This window comes from Cnephaeus nilssonii, assembly GCF_951640355.1.
Source record: "Cnephaeus nilssonii genome assembly, chromosome: 4".
NCBI lineage: Eukaryota > Metazoa > Chordata > Mammalia > Chiroptera > Vespertilionidae > Cnephaeus > Cnephaeus nilssonii.
The window spans coordinates 76,735,267-76,755,233 of NC_137075.1; the positions used below are offsets into that span (position 1 = coordinate 76,735,267).

At 48.4% G+C, this 19,967-nt stretch overlaps 1 protein-coding gene across 1 annotated transcript; it reads right to left on the bottom strand.

Moving 5' to 3' along the window:
- Nucleotides 1-15,614: 15,614 nt before the first annotated feature.
- On the bottom strand, nt 15,615-18,990 carry SIX1 (SIX homeobox 1). Its single transcript, XM_079769775.1, has 2 exons — nt 18,149-18,990; nt 15,615-16,191 (listed from the first exon to the last, which is right to left on the bottom strand). Exons 1-2 carry the CDS (start codon nt 18,706-18,708, stop codon nt 15,897-15,899), a joined length of 855 nt encoding a protein of 284 aa, XP_079625901.1. The 5' UTR covers nt 18,709-18,990; the 3' UTR covers nt 15,615-15,896.
- Nucleotides 18,991-19,967: the final 977 nt, after the last annotated feature.

Here is a 19,967-nt window from a genome sequence, read left to right on the forward strand (position 1 = left end):
ACACCGGGCCTCTAATACACACACACACACACACACACACACACACACACACACACACACACATACACACACACACACACACACAGTGAGTGGCCAGATTATTATGCATTCAGAGATCATAATAATCTGGCCACTCAGTGTATATTACAAGCAATTCAGTGAATCCAGTTTGTACTTTTGTTATAAAATATGTGAAGTAAAAAGTTTGTACTTTGGGTATAAAATATGTGAAGTTACGATGATGTTTTTCTGTGTGATTATACTGCCCATTCCACAGGGACAATCTGTCTCAAGACCAGTCATTCAGCTACCTGAACAGTTCTCAGTTTCCACCAGCACAATCTTATCGGGAGAGATTGGGCAGGGAGATAAAGCTATCCCATATAAGGTTGCATCTAGAGTCCATGGCCAAATCCCCTCTGTTAATGCTACATTTGATCCAAGAACCATTTTGTGGATTGCTCATGAATAACATTTTTAACCATAATTCTCCACTCATTGTTAGAAAGGAGAGCTTTCTTTATACTTAACTGGTCAACTCTTTAAAATAAATGTGACTTCAGTTCTATGAATTAGAACTGAGGCCATGGGCAGATTCTTTCTGAGACAGCCACTTTAAATCATACTACCAGGAGGGGCGGGGCATTTACATTGGTGGTTTTCTAACTATTGCCAAATTCTCAAGGTAGAAAAATGTTCCTATAAAAGCTAAAGGTACATTCCACCATCCCTTTCCCTTGCATCTATCATAAACAAAGAGGTTGCTGAGTAGGAAATCTCATGAGATGTTTATTGTTTTAAACCTTACTTTTATTATCTATCATTGCTTGTACGTACATGGCCAAGAATTTCACTTTTTCTGAGATTTCATTCTAGGCAAAATTCCTAATTTAATTGCAACACTGAGAGCATATCTAAATATTTGGATTCATTTCTGGTGAAAGCAAGGGGGCCAGAAGTTTAGCAGAGATCGCTGTGCTGACATGTCAGCCTCCTATATGCAAAGCAATTGGCTCAACCAGGCAGCACAAGCACAGAAAAGTTCCCTTAACCTTCTAATCCCTTCTAGCATTACATTTCTCCCTTTCACAAATCTTTGGCTAATTAGAAGCACAACCTTATCAGAAAAAGAGAGAAAATATTTTTTCTTATCCCTTTTAATCCACCTTCATTACCAACTCTACTGTCTCCTCCCACTAGACTTAGTTAATTGCCCACTGTTAATGAATCAATCAATATAGTGTTTATTTCCATTTGTAAAGACAATTAATTGCATTGAATCTACTGGAATAGTAATGAGAATGTGTAAAAAAGGAAGACATTTAAAAAAGGATACAGGTGGGGTTTTTAAAATATATTTTTATTGATTTCAGAGAGGAAGGGAGAGGGATAGAGAGACAGAAACAGCAATGGTGAGACAGAATCATTGATCAGCTGTCCCCTGCATGCCCCCCACTGGGGATCAAACCCACAACCTGGGCATGTGCCCTTGGCCGGAATCGAACCTGGGACCCTGCAGTTCGCAGACCGACGCTGTATCCTAGCTGAGCCAAACCAGCTAGGGCAGGATACAGGTTTTAAGAAATGACTGGATAAATCAAGTTGCTGAGAAAATAAGTTACAGTGCTCTCTGGCTTCCCATACATTTCAAAAAAAAAAAAAACTATGGACATTGGAAATTCACTAATGCCCTTGTTTATTGCCTCTAAAATAGCTGGTCCAACATAAAACCTTTTTTGACATTGACCTGAAGCATGACTGCACTTTGAAATGGTATTTCATTCATCCTAGTAATCCATTGATTCCTATAAAACCCAATGATTCATTTTTCCTAGTAAAATATTACTGTCCTGGTAACACAAGCAGTTACAGTATGCATATAGCCATTAGTATCATAGTCTCAATAATTTACCAAATTTTTAGAAAAGTTTCTATTTTCTTCCATAAAAAGTATTTGTAGATATTATAATTTTTTGTTCAGTGTTAAGAGATTAAACCAATTAAAGTATATCTAAACAGAAAGTCTTCAAAACTTCCTTGGCCATCAGCTTAACAGCCATCAACTTAAGAACCGTCCACAGAAAAATACCACACTGCAGCCTAGAACGGGGAGGGGAAAATAAATGCCACTTTCAGTTATGGTTAGTACATAAATGAGCATGGAGGAGGTCTCAAACCTGAGTTTCAACCAGGTTACCAGGATTATTGATACCACTTCCAAGAGAACTAAAGAATGTTAAGGTGAATTTTGTGGTCAGAACTTGAGGTTTTATTTCTCAGCTAAGAAATATGGCATGTTAGAACTCTCTTCTCTTAATGAGTGAAAGATATGATTTCAACACTGGTGTTGGTATGTTCAGTGAAAGAGGGCCAATGCTGAAATTAAAAAGCATAGTGTGGCTCAAATGAGTCTTCGTAATATAGACTGGCCTGTGAAACAAGACGGAGCTATAAATGAGGCCCTGGGCCTTCTGCCTCTGACCCACTCTATTCAGGGGGTGAGGGGGGAGATGCAATCACCTAAAGAATTTCCCATAGGAAACCACAAACCCCAAAACCTCTGGTACCACCTGCATGTCCTTCTGCACAAGGGTTGGCCCACCCCAACTCTGTTTAATTCTTCAGAGCCAATGAGTATACAACTGTACCAAACCACTGAATTTCACAATGTAACTTGAGACAAACTGAATCTGAAAGGCTATTTTATGGGTATTTTGCCTCCACTCCTGCAGGTAATACAATCCACAGTACACCCACTGGCTAGCAGTATTTGACTCTCCTAATCCTCATTACCATACTTCCTTTGGTACACTTCTCTAGGGAAGTATGGCTGAGAGAACCAGCAAAGAAAATAGGTCTTTCTTAACCACTTGTGTTGTTCATAAGAAGTGTAATGGAAGATTAAAATAAATCTTGAGTCTTGTTTGTGAGTTTTCTTCATATCTTCACAAAAACTTGGTACTTCTGTTTTACTATATTTTATCCATTTCAGATAACTATTCAATTTCAAGTCTTTATTATCCCAAAGTCACACATGATATAGTTGGGATGGGGGGTGGGGGCAATACTCACAAATTTTAACATCTGTCATATACATGTTTTTACAGTAATTTTGACACCATATAATGCTAAAAACTTGAACACTGAAAAACAAAGCTTATTTCATTTCATTCCTTGTTTAGCTCAACTAATGTTAAAATATTTAAATTTTATAAAAAACGGACTGTTTTTCCATTGTTTTCAGCCTTAATCAAAAGGAAAAAATGCTTGTAACAGTTGAAGGATCAGTCAACTGAGATTGACCTAGAATTAAAATCATGAAATGTCATGCATCATAAATATACTGAAAACATCTAGTATGCTATTTTCTAAGCACTCCATGGGGGCTAATTCATTTTAGCTATAACTAATTTCCAGTAGAAAGTTAATATACGTCTGAGTATATTGATAAGTCTTTCAGTTTGGGGGAGGTTAAGTGATTGGATAAGAACTGCTGATTCAGCACTTACATATAAATCCTTTAAAGAAACTTTAAAATTGAGGAGCCTGTATTTCCACACTTATTTTTTTTTCACTCTAATACATCTGCAGCATAGAAATAAGACTCCCCTCTTTATCCAACCTCAAGTTCAGTCATATATTTTTTTATTTGAAAAGAACTAAAGCTGATTTAGAGCGGACGTGCCTTTTGGAACTCCCCAAGGCATTTCATTTATTGAATGATATGCTAAAGGTTGGAATCTACCCAAACCTCCTTAAAGAACCCTCTGCAAAGTTTCATCTAATTTAAATTAACTTATTCCTCAGCATAAAATGCTCTTTCTTATTTCTCTTTATTTTTTGAGTGAGCACATGGACATATTTTTTTAAAATATGTTTTTGTTGATTTCAGAGAGGGGAAGGGAGGAAAGAAAGATAGAAACATCAATGATGAGAGAGAATTATTGATTGGCTGCCTCCTGCATGCCCCCTACTGGGGATCCAGCTTAGAAACCTGGGCCTGGGCCCTGCCAGGGAGTCCAACTGTGATCTCCTGGTTTGTGGGTCCACACTCAACCACTGAGCCAAATGGACATATTTTTCGTTTCTAAATATGTGGATGATAAAACAATTTAGAAACAAAAAATACTACATAGTTCTTTATCTCAATCATGTTAAAAGCAATGGCAGAGGGCATAATTCTGAGAACTCCTGGCCCTGGCACTATGCAAATCATTTTACAACATGCAAATGATTTAGCAGCAATATAGTCATAGTTCCTAACATAGTTCCTAATGTTTCTGTGAGTATAGGACACATTCTTAAAAGTGATGGCCTTGAACTCTCGGCTTTTCTATCCATTTCTGTCTGTGTACAACTTAAATTTAAATATTTACTCCACAAATAAAAGTAACGTGTATTTGCCAAATTACAACATGTATTTGCCAAAAATAAGCATTTATGTGGACATATGCAATTCTGCAGGCACAAAGCAGTGTATCCTATCTAATAAAGAGGGAATATGTTAATTGATCCTCATGCCATCACAAAGATGGCAGCGCCCACAGCCAATAAGGAGGGAATATGCTAATTGACTGCCATACCCTCCAAGATGGTGGTGCCCACAGCCAGAAGATGGCGGCGCCCAGTCCCCTCAGCCCTGCTGGGGCAGCAGGCACACTGCAAGGCTGGGCCCGCTCCCGTGCAACTGCCTCCAGAGTCCCCCAGTCCCCTCAGCCCCTCGGCCGCCCAGGACCGCCTGAGGCTCAGGTAACCAGGGCCAGCCGAGGCTTGCGCTGCCGGCAATGGCAGCAGCAGAGGTGTGATGGGGCGTCGCCTTCCCCCTGATCGCTGGGTCACCTCCCGCCCCTGAGGGCTCCCGGACCGTGAGAGGGAACAGACTTGGCTGAGGGACCTCCCCCTCCAGTGCATGAATTTTAATGCACCGGGCCTCTAGTATGTATAGAACAGATCTTTTGGGTAAATTTCTAAACATACATCTGCTCCCTCTACCTCTACCTCAAGGAAATTTGAGTACAGTAGGTCCTCAGGTTACATTGGAGATCTGTTCCTACAGCGCGATGTAACGCGATTTTCGTCATAAGTCGGAACTCACCTACTAAGCACCTACACATGGAGCACATACACAGCAGTAATGAAGTGAAACAGTAAAAAAAGTTTAAAAGCAAGATAACAATTCCTGACCTTTACTTGTGGTAAATAAATAATAAAAAACATAGAGCACATATGTACATACGTCGAAATGACAGAACTTTTTTTTATATAAATAAATGGGAGATGGCGACGTAACCACGAAACAACGTATGTCAAGTCCGACATAACCTGAGGACTGCCTGTATAACAAAATTTTTACACAAAAAAAGTGTTGAACAATTCCTGAGCCTGTATGGTGATTGACTATAAATTGATCAATCCCATAAACTAAAAACTTAAACATATAGATTTTAGTTGGCTAGGATACTTTTGAAGAAAATGAAGATGCTGGAGGAAAATGCAGTATTAAAGAACTGAACACAGCCGAAGCCGGTTTGGCTCAGTGGATGGAGGGTCGGCCTGCGGACTGAGGAGTCCCGGGTTCGATTCCGTCAAAGGCATGTACCTTGGTTGCGGGCACATCCCCAGTGGGAGGTGTGCAGGAGGCAGCTGGTCGATGTTTCTCTCTCATCGATGTTTCTAACTCTCTATCTCTCTCCCTTCCTCTCTGTAAAAAATCAATAAAATATATTTAAAAAAAGATTGTTGCTTCTACGATGTTGCTCATTAATTTTAAAAAAAAAAGAACTGAACACAAAATTTTTTTTCTAGTAATGACAATGAAATCATTGTGAAGGGATTACAGTGCGTGAGGACCCATCCTTAAAGACACCTACCACATGCATGCTCCACCTGCTCTCTAGGTTTTATATTTACCTTTGCTGGGGCTGTTCCTCCTACCAGTAGTTCTCTGGTTCTACCACTGAGGCAGGCTAGGGGGAAAAAGTCCCAACGTAAACCCAAAATTCTCTCTCTCTCTCTCTCTCTCTCTCACACACACACACACACACACACACATACAATTTGCCCAAGCAAGTTTCAGCCATGCATTTTGCTTTCCGTAATACCTGACTGAGAACATCAGAAAGACCTTGAAATCAGAGAAGGATGTGCAATGTGTCAAAATGAGCTATTCATCCCTGGTGATCATTAGCAAGTGTCACAAGAGAAGAAATGTACCCAAGAGGGTCCTGCGAAATTCCAACTCTGGGAATTGTGTTCTATCTAAAGACTCTCCGTCATTTCAACAGCCCATTCATTTACTCAAAAAATATTTATCAGGTGCTATTATATCCAGCACTGTGTTAACATCAGCAAGGCATTAAATCTTCAAAGTAGGTTCTTATTCTACACTTATGTTGACACATTTAGGTGGGGCCTTAAATTCTCTACTCAGCTGAATGCTTTAGTTCCCTCCCAGGTAATTTGTCATTTTCAGGCACATTTAAGTGGCTTTTATTTTTCATCAGTGGAATTCTACCACATATGATGGCATCTACATAAGTGTTTAAGTCATGAAGAACAACAGAGATGACCAGAATCCAATCATTATAGATTTAAATATCATTTCAGAATTAAATTGCTGGAGTTAAACTTCTACATCCTAGACTCAGAATTTCAAGAAATGTTTCAGCTTTGCCTGATGCCCAAGGCTAGTCTGACCTTAGGTCTCCATCAACCCTGAGGTGCTTCCCTCAGTGATTCCAACAAAAGAAGGAAACGGCCATGATCTGCCCTCACTGGAAACTCTAGGATCATGGGAATTTTCCCAGGCAGCTTTGCAAAAGTGTAAGAAGGCTTCCAGGGTGTCATAATTACAGCTAGTATTCATTTAATCTTTTGTGGCAAACACTTTACATTTAATACTTCAGTTCATTTAAGCTTCACAGTACCCCTGCCCTGTAAGTATTAGAGTTCCAGTTTTCCCTGAGGAGGCTCAGAGAAGTTAGGTAACTCGCCCCAAGTCACGCAATTTGCCTGTGCGTGCAAGTGATGGATCTGTGACAATACATTATTTGCTTTACACCTCAGTTCTCTCTGTAATGTGTTTTTACGTTTAAAAGGGGTGGGGTGGGGGGTACCGCCTGCCTAGTCCCCATGAAGGTTGGAGAGAGAGAGAGATGGGGACTGATAATGCTGTCTGGGAACGATTCCTGAATTCATGCAGGAAGCAGAAAGAAAATTCTGGAAGAGAACAAAGCAGCTGTCTGGGTTAAGGAGAAAAACTGGCCTTGAGGGGCCTTGAATTTACTTCCTCCTGCCAACCCTGAGGTTGCAACAGCACCGGGCGCGGTGATTGACAGGGAGCGCTACCCGAGGATGGTCGGCCGGGCGGGGGTGGGAGCGTGAACTTCTCGGCTCCCCTTTCCCCCATTACCACCCCCTCGCCCTCTCCCAGCCGCCGGCGGGGAGCTTCCTCCGCCCGCGCGGGCGAGGCCCGGAGGCAGAGGGACGCTGCTGACTGATGGGGGCGGCCGAGCGCGAGGGCGCTGAGTGAGGCCCGCGCGTCGCCACCCGGGGCGGAAGGGACGCCTCGGCCCCAGCGCCCCCACTCAGGCCAGCGGGGTGCAGGCTGGGCCCGGCCCGCGGTGGCCCACGGGGGGCTGCGCTGGGCCTGAGCCCGGGTTGGCCTTCCCACTGCGGGTTGACCCCAAGGCAGCTGTGACCGTGGCGGCGGCCCACGCTGTCTGGAGGCGCAGGGCGCTTGGGACGCGGCGTGGAAACCGGCCCCGAGGGGCGCCCGGGCCCCCCGCGCCCAGTCCGCTCCCCGCTCCCCGCCTTCCCCGGCTCAGAAAGCCTGCCAGCCGGCTCCAACCTTCTCCCTTCTCTTCCCCCCACCCCGCGCCGGGCTCCGCTTTCCCTCCATCAACTCCAGGCCGAATTCAATCCGAGAAGGCTCCTTTGAGCTTTTGTGTTTGCTGGGGAAGATGTGGGCGCAGGAGGGATCGCGTTACAACTTTCATTTCCTGAAATGTTTGAGGGAACATCCAGGGTTTTTATCCCCCCATCAGGCCGGGCTCGGGGCTCGGGTTTCAGGCCTTGTCACTCAGCTGTCACCAAACAAACGAAGCTCTCAGAGCCCTGGAGAGGGAGAGCTACCTGCTATTCATGACCCCTGGAGCAGGTGATCGCTCATGGGAAAAACAGGTAGAATTAATCATAGGGCTGTTCTCTGTTTCCTCTCCGTTTTGGCAGACCTGCCCACAGTGTGAAACCTGTCAGAAAACAAATTAACTCTTTCTCGTCCCCCCAGGGGAACTAAAAGCACATTTTCCGAAAACCCAATACCCACCTTCACACCAAATGGTCCGAATGAGAGTTGGGAGAGATCATCTTTACCTCTTATTTTTGTGGGGTTCCTGCCTAGGGGGGACTTGGAACCTGGAGGAACCAGGGGAGGATGAAGCGTCTTCAAGTCACCTGACTCTACCTAATGAAAGGAGCCCCAGGTGTGGTCTCTGCATTTAGGTAGATTCCAAGCTCTCCTGCCTGCCGGGGTGCCAGTGAGGGTTGGGCTGACCCTAATAAAAGGAAAATCTCTACCCTAACTTTCTTCTGTAAATTGGTGTTTCTCCTCCCCTAGACTCTGTATAAATCAGCTTTGTTGAGCATCCATGTTGGGCTCGAAATGACAAAATCCAAACGGTTTCAAAATTTCCTCCATTCATTTCATTTCTAACTTAACTCAGAGGTAATTTTTTAAAATGACTTCTTGCCTTAGTTGAACAAAAGCAGAAAGGTTCACCTACTAGTGTTCTTTGCTGTGTGGGTACAACTGCTACTTATTACATATTATAATACAAATTTTAAATTACATCTTTATTTTATATTTTGTTCTCCTTTTCTTTTTCCTGTATCTCTTTCCCTCCCTAGAAAATCAGAAAATTAGAGGGAAAGAGAAAATGCATACAGATTTGCTTCTAAGATATATTAATGTTGGAGAAGTTAACCAGGACAGCTTGGAGGCCTTAAATCAGACTGAATTTTTTTAAACAGAAATATGGTAAGGGGCCTGCAATTGCCATGCTGCCATTTAGTTTTTTCCATAAGGATTTTGTGTGAGAAGTCAAGAGATACTCTATGTAAAAATAATCCTCCTGGCCTTCTTTATGAAGATTTTGCCTGTTTATTTGGAAAACAGCCATTGGTTCCAGATTCCCAGAACTGGTTTTCTTATTTTAGCTATTTGTACTCAGAGGTAGAGCCCTGAGCAATATTATTCTTCAATTAAAATCAAGAACTTGACTTTTCGGAGGAAGCATGTTATGTGCATCAGCAACACATAGAAAATATTCACCACACTTATCTGAAGACAGACAAGGCTTCAATAGTTTAAAAGTTCTTTTTTACTCCATAGATACTAAGGCACATTGACCTCTCTAGCTTAATTTTTTAAAAAGCTTGTTGCCTTCTTTCATATTTATAGCATTGTAAATAAATACAGAGATAATGCTTCTTCCTTGTAACTACCTCCTCGACGTAGAGGTAAAATTGCCTTTTGCAAAATATTGCTGACTATGCCATCTCACGCTAAAAAATGTGCATTTCTGAACAAGCCCTGTAAGATTCTGCTCCCTTCCACCAACCACACCAGTCCCCGCCACTACCACACACACACACACACACACACACACACACACACACACAAGCTGCAGAAGTTAAGGGGAATATTATTGCATACTTGTGTTTACAGTTTAAATATAATATCTGCGTAAGAGCCAACTAAAGATGTCACAGCTATGTGGGTTTGGTTTGGTTTGTTATTTTTTTCGCAGTCCTGTTGCCTTTTCCTGGTATTTAGATCTTTGGGATAACTGGCAACTCAAATTAGAACTGAAGTGTTGCAAAGCAGCTAAAGCCATGCCTTAAGGGGGATGAAAAGGAGAGTGGAGTTTGTAAAAATACTTAATATAAAGTAAAGAACACTAGAAAGTCAATTTTACAGACTTGCGGCCAGATTCTGCAGACTTTGTGTCAGGGATGCTGACTAGCTCTATGAAATGTTAAAGAACACTTAAATGTTCTTTAAGAATCCTAAGACAATTGAATGGCCTGTGTCAGTAAGAAGATGGAGTCTGGGACTGTTTTTTCCTTTACCATCCTACACGTATGTCAATTCAGGTACTGAACCACCACCATGTATCTAGTATAAATAAGCCATGGCATTTTGAAAAGCCATACTCAACTGAAAATCATAAATTAAAATAAGTTGTATAGCAAATTATTATAAATGTGCCTGTGCAGATCCATGGGTGTTTCTATTTGTGTCTGCCTATGTCAGTCCCATAAAAGATTTACCTTGTAAGTTAAGGCGGGTGGGAAGAATGGGTGACCAGATGGAGGAAGCTGGTGTACATTTCTAAAGCCTCCTTATTATTGTAAGTAAAGGGCCAGAATCTATCTATCTTTCTATTTATCTGTCGTTTTAATGACAACCACTAATGGCAGTGAAGAAGCGAGAGCAGCCACTATCACCTAGTAGTATTTTAATTACAGTTGGGTAGCCATTTCAGGTACACTTAAGTATGTGTTAAATCTGAAGTTAACCTTTTTCTCTTTCAAAGCTGAGATTGTTTGGGTTTTAGTTTTTTGTCTTTTTCTTTCTGCACTTTCCTGTTTGATCAGGGGGTGGTGGTGTGATTTTAAGAATATTTTAACGTTATGGCAAAAGAAAACAATTAGTAAGCACTCTCTCAAAAGGAGAGGGGAGAAAAGGCAATAGAGAGGAGCAAACCTTAAGGTGGCTGTGCTCTCTACCTGCTGAGAACTGGGGTCTCAGCTGTTCATTAACAAGTTAAAAGGAAAGAGGCTGAAACTCCGAGTGGGGAAGAGACGTGCATCCAGCGCCTCAAGCAGTCTCTCTTTGTTTTTAAGTGCTACTGCAGTGTTGTTTCTCGCTGTCTGAAAGTTACCACAGCGTCTAAAACCCTGATTGTCATCCTCAGTGGGAGAACAGGTTTCCAATTTCATCAGCTGGAACCAAGTTGTATGTGTACACTCGGTTGAAAACGCTAGAGAAAACGCGGCCTTTCCAGGGCAGCGCCTTTTCTGGGTAGAGGATAAGCCCACGATTTTGACTCTTTCTTTCCTGGCTGGCTCACGCATCTCTTTGGAGAGTCTTCCGGGGGGGGGGGGGGGGCTATTGGATGCAGCCAGACTGGGGAAGGGGTCACTAGACATTGAGGGGGCTCGAAAAATCCCCAGCCAAGGTCGCAGAGCAGACCTGCAGGCTAAGGGACTGGGCCCTCGGGGGAACCTCAGTGCGCATTGCCCCATCCGGGACGAAGTGGGTACCGACACAGGTTCTCCTGGCTCCCGGAGGTTGGAGGAAATAGCCTAGGAGAGTTTTTAGGCTTCTACTCCCGGGAAAAGCTCAGGAAAAGGAGAAACGAGGAACACCAGCGCGTCTCCCCACCTTAGCTCTGTCTCACCTTTCCCGGTCTACGCCACCTACCCGCCAAAGAAGGACAGAAAGTGCGCCCCGACAGCAGGGCCGGCCAGTGGCTCCCCGCTGGGGAAGGGGCCGCCGCTCTCCCCAGGGCCACGGACCAGGGAGAAAACGTCCGTCCGACCTCGCCCCGCCGAGGAGGTGGAGCTGCCGCCGGGTCCTGCCCGAGACTGTGGAAACCAGAGCCGCTCTCCTTGGCCGCGGACGTTCTTGCCACAAGCCCGGGAAGGGGCGCCCTCTCTGACGGGCACCCCTCTCGGCGCGAGGGGCGCGGGCGAAAAGCCCAGGTCCGAGAGCCGAGGCCGAGGCTGCAGGAGGCAGAGGAGACGGGCCTGATCGGAAGCAGGAAGGGGAGCGAGGAACGGGCGGCAGGGCCTAGGCCGCTTCCCGACCAGGCTCAGAGGTCTGAGCCCGCTGCCCTGGGCGCAGCGCGCGGGGTCTGAGAGCCGGCGAGCGCCCTCCCCGTGGGCAGCTGGGCGGAGAGCAGCCGGCGGCCTGGGCCAACCCCGCCGTCCCGCGCCCCGCGCCCCGCGCCACTCACACGCCTCGCGGGGACCTCAGCTCCAGCACTGCGAGAGGGAGCCGGACTCGGGCCTGGGGGGTGCCCCCGGGGTGCCCAAGACAATGGCACCTGCGTGGTCCCGCGAAGTCCAGGCCAAGCCTCCTCCACTGTCTGGCCCTGCGAGGCCAGCCTTGCAGCCTCCGCTCTCAAGGGCGCAGCGGATCGGGCCCCCAGACCCCGCGCTGGCGCTGCTGTGATGCGGGGAGCAGCTGCGTCTCACTCGCGGCGCCCCGAGCGGGCAGAGCGGTGATGATGCCCCCCGGAGTGTGCGGGCAGCAGAAGCTCCCCAGGTTTCCGCAGCCGTAGACCCACGGAAACGGGGGGAAGCCTCCGGATCCCCAGCGTGGAGCTCTGCCTGCACTTGACCACAGTCTTACGGGCGGGGAGGCGGGAGAGTGGAGCCCCTTCAGCCACGGGCGCGGGAGCAGAGGGAGGCCGCTCCGCGCGGTTCAGTGCCAGGGGCCCGAGGGCCCTGTGTCCGGGGAGATCGCGGGGAAGGGAGAACCGCTCCACAGACTCAGTTCACCCATCCGTGCCGACGTCACTGCCTCCTCCTGGAGGCTTCCACTCCAGCTGGGGTGAGGCCGAGCTGTCCTCGCCTGGAGAAGAGGTTCCAGACCGGCGACGCCCGGCCCCGCGGCCCTATCGCCCAGCCTGCGCCTCTCGGGGCCGCTCCGGCTCTGGGGTCCCTACCTGCTGAGCCCCAAGCGGAAACCGCCGGCCAAGCCCCCTGACCTCGGAGCGCTGAGGAAGCTTCGTTCCCAGCCAGGAGGTCAGGAAGAGGAGGCAGCCGGACCTGGACCATCCTGTGTTCAGATTTAAAACATCAGAAAACAAACCGACCTAGTATTGGTCCTGTTTTGTTATTTTTGTCATTTCACTCGGCAAAAGGTTGTGAGGTTTCGTCCTAAAAACACTTTACGTATAAGTATAAGCCGTTGTTCATTACTTTTGGCTATGGTTATGAAATCTGTGGGGGGAGAAAGGGAAAGTGGCTTTGATTCAGTTACGCTGCGACGCCAAGGAGGTAAATTGGAAGTCCTTCAACAGCTGGTCCTCGAAGATTTCCTCCAGGAAAATACACACACACACACACACACACACACACACACACACACACACACACACAGTTGGTTCCCCCTCATGATCGCTCTACAACGATTGCCAAGAAAACTCAAAGCAATCCGCTTTCTCACCTCCTCCTGCTTCTCCCTAGTCTAGCCAGACTGAGGCGAGGGTGGCAGAGGGGATGTATTGTGCAATTTCTTATTAAGCACATCTGGAATATGCACTCTGGATCGAGTGCCAGGGATTTTACAAAGAGTTTATGACTGTGACAGAAAATTGTCCTTTTAACGAGTTTACAAGCAGTAATCACAGGGGCTTTTATAGGATCAGCCCGCTCTGCTCCTCGCCAGATCTGCTGACATTTCCAAGATTCGCCAACCAAGGGAGCCGGAAGTGGGCTCCCGGGCCCAGGGAGACAACTTGGACGAACCTAAAATTATACTGAGCAGGGCTAGAAGGGTGGGGGGGGGGGTAGTCGTTGGAGGAGGAGGAGAGGGCGTGTAAGAAATTAAAGTAATTGGCCCTTCCTTCTTTTCCAGGGAGATTTCCGCGGCGTCCTTTGAAGCCTGTCAGGGTCACTGAAAGCTATCTTTGTGCGGGGTGTTTGTTTTGGGGAGTGAATGTGAAGAATGTGCGGAGATCCCCCTGTGAGAGCCCCCTCCTGCAGAGGGTGGCATTTCTCCACGGCCCAAGACCTGGAGAATAAACACCCTAGTGACTTAAATAAACACCAACTTAATGATCCAAAACACTAACAAGGGAGATTGGGACCCTGAGCTCCCAACCCAAACGATGGTCTCTGAGCGGCTGTGTGCACATCTGTCCGTCACTGAGGGGAAAAATGACTTTATAAGTAAAAGTGACTACAGCTAAGTACAGTGACCCTTTCTCCCTTGAACTCCGTCAAATCCATTTGACATTTTAAAAAAATACCCTCATACTAATAAGGCCTTCATCCGCAACCCACCTCAGTTTCCTAGATCAGCACAGGAAAGATAGGAAAGAGGAAGGGGGAAAAAAATAAGAAATTACTATATTAATGGTGACACGGATGGGGAAAAGTCAAAATTATGAAACTGTCATGTCAGAAAATAAATAGACTCTCTGGGGAACAATATTTTACAAAGCACAAGCAAGCCAATCCTGTTATCCTGAGTAGAATTTTAATAAATAATGCCATTTGTTTCACTAATTTTTAAAAGCTAAATACAGAGATACATCGTTTTTGCCCCCGGCAAAAGTTAATATGGAGCCTACCTGATCACTGCGATTTCTCTGAACACTCCCCGGCAGCACTGCACAGAGCGCCTGCCCCGCTGCTGGTCTGCTTTCCATTTGTGCAGGTTAATTCACCAAGTTCCTCTCCTTGTTCGAGGCCCCCTCCTTTCTTTTCTTTTTTTTTTCCCAAACAGATAAATTATTTTACTTTCACAGTCTGGTCATAAACTTGTTAGTACAAAAGAGCTGAGTTAACAAATGAATGCTGTGGAGTAGAGCTAGTGGTAAACAAAACTGCCTGTGTAAATAATAAAAATAAATTAATAGCTCAAAGCCAAATTCACTCTTTTTCTGTCATATAATTAACTCAGTCACCACTCTTGGTTCAGGTACCCTGCAATCCATAACCACCATTAAGGAGAAAAGCAACAAAACTATCGGTTAAAACGGGGGGGGGGGGGGGGGGATAGGGGGCAGCAATGACAGCAATACACAACTCACCTTTGAGAAACAGAATCGTACTCCTGGTGTTCTACTAAGTTTTAATTTAGACAGGTTTAGGTACAATAGAAAAGAAACCTGAAAACACATGCTGTTTTAGTAACAAATACCAGATTGCCAGATTTGTCCCATATTTGTTGCAAGCTAGAAACTAGGAACAGGGGCAACCCTGAACAGGAGTAGGATACAGATACGAACGCTTCGAGGGCATGAAAAGAAATGGCATTCAGGAGGGTTTTGTTGTTTTCTCACATTGTTACATTTTTAAAGCTTGCCATAAAAAAAAAAACCCAAGAAAACAAAGAACAACCAAAAAACCCCACTAAATTTGACAAAAAATAGTTGTATTACTACTAATGGTCACTTCTATCTCTAACTGCCTCCCATAGAGAGCATTAAGACATTTAGGCACTTGTTTTTCCCCCTAATACTGTTATTTCATTTTAAGCTACATAAAATAGTTTAACACTAAATATGAAAAATGTAAACTTAATTTTCCCCATCAAAAAAAGGTATAAGATCATATTTGTCCTTTTCACCTTAAGAATGCAACCATTTCCTCCAGGGCTAGAGGCTCTTGTTTTCACTATTTTGACTATTCTCTCTCTCTCTCTCTCTCTCTCTCTCTCTCTCTCTCTCTCTCATTTCCTTTTCTTCTTCCCAAAAGATTTTTCCATAAATAAATTAAAAGGAAATAATTAAAATCTAGTTGATTTTGTAATTCCCATTCATTGGAAAAAAAAAAAAAAAGACTACTGAAGCAGGCAGATGGGTTGCCTAGAACTAAGACTGGGTGACTGGATGCTTTTGTTTGTTTGGGTTTTTTTTTTTTTTTCTTTTTCCTGATTTCTGCACTGAGAGGGGAAATGCAAAAGTGGAAAGAGTTGGAGAGAAGGAGGTGACTAAGTTTGAGATCACTGTTGGTTTTGAGTTTTAAAAAGATATTTGTGAAAGTCCACCGTTCCTTTATGCACAAAGAACCCCAGAAACAAGCTGCAAAAATGTTCCTGAATTCTATTTACAAGTGTCCCTAGTCGCTGGTTCCAGGCCCCAGTCCCGCCCCACTTAGGACCCCAAGTCCACCAGACTGGAGGTGAGAGGGCCCAGCAAGGAGTCCTGGAGCTGGTGCTGGTGGGCTGGCAGGCCGTGGCCGGGCTGGGAGGCCGTTAAGCCCGGGAGAGAATAGTTTGAGCTCCTGGCGTGGCCCATATTGCCCTGCAGCAGAAGGACCGAGTTCTGGTCTGGACTTTGGGGAGGTGAGAATTCTTCTTCTGAGCTGGACATGAGCGGCTTGCCCCCTTCCAGAGGAGAGAGTTGGTTCTGCTTGTTGGAGGAGGAGTTATTGTTTTCGGTGTTCTCCCTAAGAAATAGAGGACAACACCATATGGTTAAAAAAAAAAAAAAGTGTGAGAGGGAGGGAGGGGAGCTGGAAGGAGGAAAGGGCCATTGTGCAATCAGTCATAGACCCAAATGGAGGAGCCCTGCTCTGCCACCCATCCCCACGGGTCCTGGGGAAAGTTTAAGAGACTGAGGAGACTGGAGACTTGGGGAGCCGGTCCCTTCCTCCCCCAGATTTCAGAAAGCCAGAGCGGCAGGGCTTATGTGAAACACACATTATCTTAAAATTTTTGTTCAAACAATTATTTTTAAACACCTATCAACAAGCACCCCATTTGGAAGTGTGACAATCCTCCGACAAATGGATGTTGGTGATGAAGAAAATTATCAAGGGGTAAACAGTGCCCAATGCACACACGTTTGGGGTGAACCAAGTCCATTGCCCTGCTCCCATCCGAGGAAACAATTAAACGCCGCGTTCCCCTGGCCCCTGCCTTCTGAGACGCAGGACAGGTCACGGGAAGGGGTGTCCAGAGCGGCCCAGTGACCCGAGCAAGCACAGGGAGCGCAGCCAGTGTCCCGTGTCATCAGGTACTGGGCCCTCCGGCCTGGCCTGTAGGCCTCCGCTTTGTAACTGAAGTCTAACTGGAACCCTGCGGTCCCTGTCCCCCTGTCGCTCAGGCCTTCGCTCTTCTCGCCGCCCTCTCACACTCCCCGCGGACAGCCACACCGGCGCACCCTGCCCCGCTAGGGAAACGTCTCCACGCTGCCACAGCCGGCGCGCGGGTGCGGGGTGCCGGGTGTCAGTCGGGGCGATGGGTGCCTGGAAACTTCAAGATTTGGAAGCCCTCGGCGCTTCTGCCTCCTGAGTGCTCGCTGGTCCTGCCCACCCCAAGAGCCAACCTGCCTCCCCTCTCTCTCCCCTTCTCTTACAGTCTCTCTCCCAGAAAGCCCATTTCAGCTGAACGTATCCAGAGTGGAAAGCGGGGGCGACACCTTCGCCCCCCCCCCCAAACTCATAAGCGAACAAAGAAAATCCAACTGGCCCTGCGCTCAGGTTTCCCCCCAAACTCGTCGGATTCCCCGGAGCGCTCTCCCCGCGGTCGCCGCCACCCGCACGCTCTTCCGAATCTCGAATCTCAGTCGGAAGCTACTGCGAGCGGAGGGACGGGGCCCGGTGGCCGGGGGTGCAGAGGCAGGTTTGTTAAACACTGCCTTCTGAGCTCCGAGGCCAGAGCAGCCTGCGACTGGAGACCCCTTCCTGGTCCGGGGCGGCGGCGCGGACTGCCCGACGGACGGGCCCGGGCGCGGGGCGCGCGCGAGGGAGCCCGGAGAGGAGCGATCCTTTCTGGGCTTGGGGCGCCGGGGAGTCCACGAGCGCCACCTCTCCCAAAGCTCTCTTTTCCTGGGATTTTGGGAGACTCCTCCCTTAGTAAGGCCAGTGCGAAGGAAACGGCGACCTCTCGCCCAAAAGGCCGGCAGGAGAGCGCCAGTAAAGCCCCGGGCGGCGGCGGGGGCAGAGCTGAAGTCTCAGGCCCGCTCCATCCCTCCGGGAAGAGGAGAGAGGTTCGCGACCCTCCGCCCCTACCGAATCCCTTCCCTGGCGTTAGCCATCCACACTCCCCTTCTAGTGGATCTAGAAACACCCTCTCCACACCCCCCCCCCCACACACACACACACCTCGCCCCAACCAGTCAGGGAGGCATGAGAAACTTAGCGCCAATAGTTCTCGACACTCACGCCCCAAGAAGCCCACGCGCGGGCGCTCAAATCCAACCCGTCCCCATCCATCCCTAGCGAGCGATCTCAGAGTTCATGAACTTTCGCGGCAGGGCTGAGGCGGCCCGGGCGCCGCCCGGCGGACGGGTTCCAGCAGGCGGGGAGGACGCGGTGGCGAGTGCCTGCGGGGGTGGGGAGGGGCGGAGGGGAATGGAAGGCATCCCGAGGTCGCCCGGGCAGCGGGAAGCACATCGCGTACCTTTCCTTGGCCTCGGCGGCCCGGTCTCTCTGCCTCCGGTTCTTAAACCAATTGCTGACCTGCGTGGTGGTGAGGCCGGTGGCCTCGGCCAGCTCCCGCTTCTCGCGCGGCGAGGGGTAGGGGTTGTGCGCATACCACTCCCGCAGCACACCCCGCGACTTCTCCTTGAAGCAGTAGCTGGTCTCCTCGCCGTCCCAGATGGTGCGCGGCAGCGGGAATTTTCGGCGCACCCGATATTTGCCCACGGCACCGAGGGGCCGGCCGCGCAGCTTCTCGGCCTCCACGTAGTGCGCTTTCAACCACAGTTGCTGCAGCTTGGGGTGGTTGTGAGGCGAGAACTGGTGGCTCTCCAAGATCTTGTAGAGCTCGCGGAAGTTCCCGCGGTGGAAGGCGACCACGGCCTTGGCCTTGAGCACGCTCTCGTTCTTGTGCAGGTGGTCGCAGGCGGGCAGCGACCACAGGAACCTGCCCAGGCGCTCCAGGTTCCCACCTTGCTGCAGAACCTCGCACACGCACGCCACTTGCTCCTGCGTAAAGCCGAACGACGGCAGCATCGACATGGCTGGGGCCTGCCGGGGCGCACGGTCCGGGGCGCACGCGGCAGGGAACGGAGCCGAAAACGCAGGGGGCGGCGGCCGCAGGGAGGGGGGCGCGGCTGCTCCTAACCCCCTTCCTAGGCTTTCCCTAGCCGAAAAAAAATTAAGTCGAGATTTGGGGATGGGCGAACCCAGAAAAAGAGCTGGACGAGGAGTGGGGCGCGCGCAGGACACCGAGAGGCCAGCTCACTCCGCAGCCTTTCGGGCCCAGCTGGCTCCAGCCTTCCGCCGGGTGGATGCTGCTCGTTGCCGGGGAACTTGGTTTCTGTTCTCCCGGCAGCTGCCTTAAAGCGCGCAGCGTCCCCAGCGCGCTGATTGGCTGCGGAAGGCGCCTATCCGCGTCCGGCCAGCCCGCGCGCCGCCGGGCCAGGCTGGGAGGCCGCGCCGCCCTGTGCAGGGAGGGCGAGGCTGTGGAGTGGGGGATTGGGAGTGGTGAGAGCAGAAGGACCCGGAGAGGTGGGAAGCGAGGTGGAGGGCGGGGGGGAGGAGGGAGCCGTGCTGCCGGGGAGCGGGAGGGGGAGTGGGGTGGGTGATCGCGTCAGGACCCGGCAATGTGAGCCCCCTCTGCAGTGTCACCTAAGGGCAGCCGCGCACATCTCTGCGCAAATCAATGACTCCAGACCTTCTAATTCTCCTCCTCTCCCTCCATACCCCGTGCCCTTTCCCGGTGAGCTCATATTTAATTACCTTAATGTTGGGATGAATAAATAATGGATTGATGAATAGCTTATGGGACGGGGTAAATAATACAAGAGCAGCCTAGAGCTCTGGGCTGCAGCCGCTGAGGAGTGGCTTCTCTCCGAGCTGGCTTCAGCTCCAGAAGCCAAACCTAATTTCCTCCTCCCTTCTTCCGCCCCTCGCCCCCACCACGCTCCAAAGCGCAAGTGTACTCCCAGCAGGACGGCGCTTCCCTCGTCGTCGGAAGCCCGAGACTATGTGGGACCACGCGAAGAGCTGTTTAGAGCATAGCTGCAGAGCAGAGAAAGATTCAGAGGATTCATTTGCGATTTGATTAATGTTCTATGGTTAAAGCCTTCAAGCTTCTGGACTCAGTTTCCCCATCCGCGCGGCTGCGTCTCCCAAGGCCACCTCTGCTACTGCGGAATGCCCAGAAGCTTTACTTGCTGTTAGCAAAAATGCTTTGGGAACCTCTTATGAAAGCCGCTGGATGGGGTGTAAATTAAATAAAACTGGTCCGGCTCCAATAGCCGTCCGATTGTAAC